At 39.7% G+C, this 5,673-nt stretch overlaps 1 protein-coding gene across 1 annotated transcript in view; it reads left to right on the top strand.

The window, feature by feature from the left end:
* Nucleotides 1-4,222, top strand: part of CBLN4 (cerebellin 4 precursor) — a 22,432-nt gene extending 18,210 nt beyond the window's left edge. Inside the window, exons 2-3 of the mRNA XM_035900837.1 lie at nt 1,097-1,213; nt 4,025-4,222. Coding sequence (XP_035756730.1) covers nt 1,097-1,213; nt 4,025-4,222 — 315 coding nt within the window. The remainder of the gene's footprint in view (nt 1-1,096; nt 1,214-4,024) is intronic.
* Nucleotides 4,223-5,673: the final 1,451 nt, after the last annotated feature.

Genomic DNA, 5,673 nt, shown 5'->3' on the forward strand with positions numbered 1-5,673 from the left:
TCGGGGACCGGGTGCTCTCGGGTGCAAGCAGCCCTTGTAGATTTTAGACGGCTCGTGCAGCCTTGGAGAGGGGAAAGAAGAAGGAATTTTAAGGAAAAATCATTTAACTTTTCTATAACAATCACAGGTTCGTAGCACAGCCCCTCTCATCTCAGTCACTAATATTACCATACAGATGCCAGCCCGCATTTCCTATACCAGCTCCTGTCCTAGGGCAAGTCCAAGGTAATTGAGACCGATGGCTATTTTGCTTCCTGTGCCATCTCATAACGAACAGTAAATTGTCGTGACAAGTGAAGCCAGATATGTCACGCCGCTTAATGCTAGCAGTGTAAATTACCCTAACTTCATGGACGTTCCTAGTGGCTTTCTAGGGCTGTGTCTGGCATAAAAGAGCCTGAAAATACCAATTGAAAATAAAGCATAACTAAGCGGAAAGAAAGAAAAATGCAGTCATTAAAGAAGGTATTTAGCATATGGACGAGGCACTCATTTAATATATTCCCCTCTGTTACTTGTCTCTGTTGAATCAAACCCAAATTATTACTAGTGCTTACAAACCCAGATAAAGCAGCAAAGGCTCACAGCCAGTTTTTGCTCAGATATGCCAGGTATTTCAGTAACTCAGTCTGACTGTAAACTGGTGAATGAATGATACCATTCACGGACATCCTCCCTCACAGCTTGACACTTTCAGGAAGACGGTGTTGACTTGACCGTTGCTTTTTAGCCAAAAGCAGTATGCCACTCCCTGAATTAGTGCTTTGATGTCATTTGTGGGGACTGATGAACAAAAATGCCTTTTCTTAATCGCCTCTAAACACATATAGAAGGAAGGTCTTGAAGGTATGATACAGTAGCAAAGTAAGAAGTATTTTCCACCCTAGTTTATTTGTAGTTAAGTTGTACTATAAATATAACTAAATGCCCATTTTATGAGTAATGTTCCAACTTAATTGGGAGAACAATGAATAAAACAGCATAGATGTAGATTAAAAAATTGCCATGGGTGAATGTTTTCTGAAGTTAATAGTCTGTATTTTTTATTTAGCACTGAATACCTGTACTAATTCCCATGCTATATTTTTGTTTGTAGATCCTAGTAAATGTGGGCAATTTTTTCACGTTGGAGTCTGTCTTTGTAGCACCAAGAAAAGGAATTTACAGTTTCAGTTTTCACGTAATTAAAGTCTATCAGAGTCAAACAATTCAGGTACGTTGATCAAGTATGATTATAAAATCTTTTACTTAAATTGTTTATTTAGCATAGGATCTTGGCTGAACACAAGATTATTTAACATGCTTTGAAGGAAAAATAGCTTAGTTTAAAGCAACCTGTGGTGCAGAGCTCCTAGCAGTAGAGTGAATATGTTTAAGCTGAAGAGCTGTAACAAGGCGGGATCCTCACCTCAGATAAATTGCCGTAGCTTCGCTTCTACACCATAAGAACTGAGTATCTGGGGTGCTGTAAAGCGTTAAATAGAATGAATCATCCAAGATTAAAACAGAGCTCTAAATTTCACTTAATTGCATAAATACTATTGAAGAGTCATATTTTGCTACAGGTTAAACTCACTGTCTTGAACATAGGAGTTGTGGGACTACGTACCAGATATGATTATTTTTGTAACATTTTGTGACCTGACTGCTAGCTCATCATGCCAGGCATCTGTTTATGATACCAGTCTGCTGTGGACCAAGGTTAGTTAAGGTGGTGTCCTTGTTCTATACTACACCGAAATATTATACCTCTACAGGGATGTCTTCTAGGGAACCTTTATAGCAGTTTAAACTTTTTTTCACCATGTAATACATAGAAAATGTGCCATATATTAAAAAAAAGAGTGACTCTGCACTTTCTTCTGTAGCATAATAGCAGATAAACTACCCAATTAAATATAAGTATGGACTAGCTTAGAGGAAAAGCCTGTAAGTTCCTGAACAACCCCTTGCTGAGCCAACAATAAATTCCTTACATTCCCTTCCCTCATCTTCATGCCAGGTCTGTGACATACATACTGGTTTTCTGGATCTGGAATAACATCTGTGGCCTCCCTTGTTTCCACCCATGAGACCACAAGATGTATAGAAGTATTTGATGCTTTTCCCCTGATCTGTCTTGCTCCCAAATATGGCTTTCAGTGTACAAGGCTGAGATGAAATGGATTTCTGCAGGCCTGGTCAGCCATTTCTCTGTGGCAGCTCTGGCTTTGGGTTGCCAGTAAAGCTCCTGAGAAAAGTGTGAATGGTAGAGAAGGCAGAGAAAGCTGGTGCAAGACACATTCACAGCCTTGGTGCAATTCACCTTCAGTTTACAACAGGACATCACGGTTGCATTCAGGTCAATGACAAAGGTCTTAGATGAAATAGTGACCTCATGAGAATCTCTGTAATGAGCTTATAAGCTGTTCAGTATGCTCAAACTTTGTTCCTTTCACTCTCTTGAAAGCTGAAGGTTGAAATGGCTTAGAATGACTCTATGTCAAGCAGCTTCACTGTTTTTAAAAGCCATATTACCAAGAAAGATGCCAAGGCTTGGATTCTGGAAGTCCAGTGCAGATCTTTGGTGTCTCACATACCAGGGGCTCAAACCTGGGAGTTTGGGGCTCATAACAGGGAATGTTACAACCTCCCACATGACCTGGAATCTTTTGTAGTTCAGGAGTTTCTGAAGTGGTGGATGGGTTTGGTTGGCTTCATTTTGGCATAGTTAACGTGAGACCATCTGAGGCAAATCTGTGATGTGTCTTCTGCTGTGATCAAAATAGCTGTAAGATGATCCGCAGGGGAACGTGACCTAGAGAGATGGTATAGAAGGAATGAGATAAACCAAAACCAAGCAATGAGTCAACTCCTGATGCCCTTTTTTTTGCATGTGTGATAACTCGGGAGGAGGACCGAAAGCCATTGCAGTGGAGCAAACCAGCTTGAGTCTCAGCCACATGCAGACCTAAACACCACTAAATCACCTGAAGGCTTCCTACATAAGTGATATTACTATGCCCCTGGAACATCTGTTAGTGCCATTAAATATCATTAAATTGAAATTGGTTCCCTGGGGACATCTGATTAAGTGGATTTCCCAGATAGGCGAATCCCAAATCAGGGCCAGATTCTGCTGCCCTGACTTATGCTGAGCACTAATTTATTCCATGGCGACTCCCATTAAAATTAATGGGAGCATATGCAAGGCCAGCATACTTGATATGAATAAGCATTTCATAATTCACCCCTCTGTGACTGCATTATAGCTGCTTAAAAAGAAAAAGCAGAAGAAAGCTAATAGTTTGCCGTTGGGGAAATAAAAAATGCCTGGATCTGTCCGTTCCCCCAGCCCCTGCCCATCTTTATTTACAGAGTGTCTGTGTGATGTTGCTTTCAGAGCAGCACCCGTGCTGACTTTCAGAAGTGTTTTATAGAAAAATGGATTCAGTTCCAAAACACAGTGCAGTGGTTCATAAAGGTAAAGGTCTGTTCTAGACTTTAAAACTTAGCTGCCGTCAGTAATGGAAGGGACATATATTTTGCTCTCAATGAAGTGTAAGCTCCCAGCCTACTGCAGTACCTTTGAGATCTCATTAGGTGCCTACATCGCATCTCTGGGTGCCTAAGTTTCTTGAAAATGTGGTCTTTGCTAGTGCATGTCTAAATAACCGGCGAGGTAGGCAAAGGGAAACAAAGCGAGGTAATAGCTCACAGCTCCGCATTATCAGAGTTACAACAGTTAACATGCCCAAGCAACGGTCGAAAGCAATGCCGCGTTACCTTTCGCACGGCCTGAGCCCGGACCGTGGCACGCAGTGGACCGTGTCCCACCGACTTCACTCAGCTGCAGGTCTAGCCCATGAAACACAAACGTGCTTCTACACTCCAAAGAAATGTCATTATTAGTTTACACCAAAACAAACCAAAAAGCAGTGAAGACTGCGACCTTAGCAGACCTCTTGCACTGTAGTTAATATTCAGTGATAGTTCTTGATGTTTTTCTGTTAATTAGAGCTTTTCAGTGGTTTTTCTCTCGTAGGTTAATCTGATGCTAAATGGAAAGCCAGTCATTTCTGCTTTCGCTGGGGATAAGGACGTCACGCGTGAAGCTGCCACTAATGGAGTCCTGCTCTATCTAGACAAGGAGGATAAGGTTTACCTGAAATTGGAGAAAGGTAATCTGGTCGGTGGATGGCAGTATTCTACGTTTTCTGGCTTTCTGGTCTTTCCCCTGTAAAGTCAATTTTCCTGTGACATTCATCCAGGTGTGGACTCATCATTGCCTCTGTTACATGAAGATCATTTTATCATCATGGGATTGATGTTTCTTGATTGGTTTTTCATGGGTGAATATGGATTCTCTTTATGGATTTTGGCCCCATCTGAACTACTCAGAAGTTTCACAGAATTTTGTGTGTTTAAATACAATATATTTGGATTGAGACTAAAGCAGACAATAAATATCTGTGCTTAATGTTACAGTCTAAAGCTGCCTGCAAGATTTATTCAGATTTCATTTACTGGACTTAATGGATTCATGGGAGAAGTGGATTTCATTAATTATGAAAAGACTGGCAACCAGGTCTATAATTTAGGAGAGTTTGAGTTCAGACTTCAATCAAGAGTTAGTGTGTTGCTGCCAAAGAACTGTATATTGATATATTGGTCATACATGTTTTTGTCATTGGGACTTAACTGACGTGATCTATTCCATTGTCTTGAGAAAGGTAATTATTATTGATAAGTGGTTGACTTTAATTCTCCTCTGCGTGTCGTGTGTTGGATGGTTCACCCACATATTTATGCTCTGTCACCGGTCACAATCAAGTCTAGCCTACGTAAAGCTAAGAGGGTACGGTTGTATTTTAGTTGGATATGTAAGGTATTCCTCTTTTCCACATGCTGTTTTCTAAAAAGAAGAGCAGATTATAACCATTAAGAAAAATATTCTTACCAGGGTTAAAGGTGATCATTCAGGCACAACTTTGCAAAACAGCTTTGCCCTGCAGGAAATCTCACACTTGTTCTTCAATTTTAATTAACGTGATTGATAATAACTGCTTTATTAAAAACCTAAGGGATTCCTTCCTTAGACACAACCACTTTATTAGCTGGAGATGAGATCCCCTTGTTTGTAATTATGTCTATTTTTCAAACCTTCTGTTGTGTTAAAGGTATCATCTGGTTTTGCCTTAACTCCACAACTGTATATAATTTTAGATCATATGTTTAACAAATATTAAATCCAAATAGCCGGTACCTAACTTGGTGCAATATCTTTTTGGCTTTTTGTACAGGTCATATGAATTCATAAACTTATTTATTATATCATTGTTACATAATAAAGATTAATATATGTTAGCTGAATTTTTGACCTTTGGATTTTGGAAGTCACTTCATGCTATTTTTTTATTGGATATAATTATTATATGCAAAGTATAAGCTTTTGGGATTCACAGACACTGTCCTGGGAGCCAGGCAAACTGTCATAGTTTAGTCTGGCAGAATCCTAAAGGTAATCAGAATGATCTAGAAATAACCTATGCATTTTATTTAAAAAACATTTAGGCAGAAATCCTGGCTTCACTGAAGTTAGTGTTAAGAATCACATTGATTCCAAAGGATTTTGGATGAGACCTGTGCGTTAGGTTTTGCCATCGGTATTAAATTCCAGTGCAATCAAATTGA

The sequence above is a fragment of the Egretta garzetta genome, unplaced genomic scaffold, assembly GCF_000687185.1.
Source record: "Egretta garzetta isolate BGI_Z169 unplaced genomic scaffold, ASM68718v1 scaffold188, whole genome shotgun sequence".
NCBI lineage: Eukaryota > Metazoa > Chordata > Aves > Pelecaniformes > Ardeidae > Egretta > Egretta garzetta.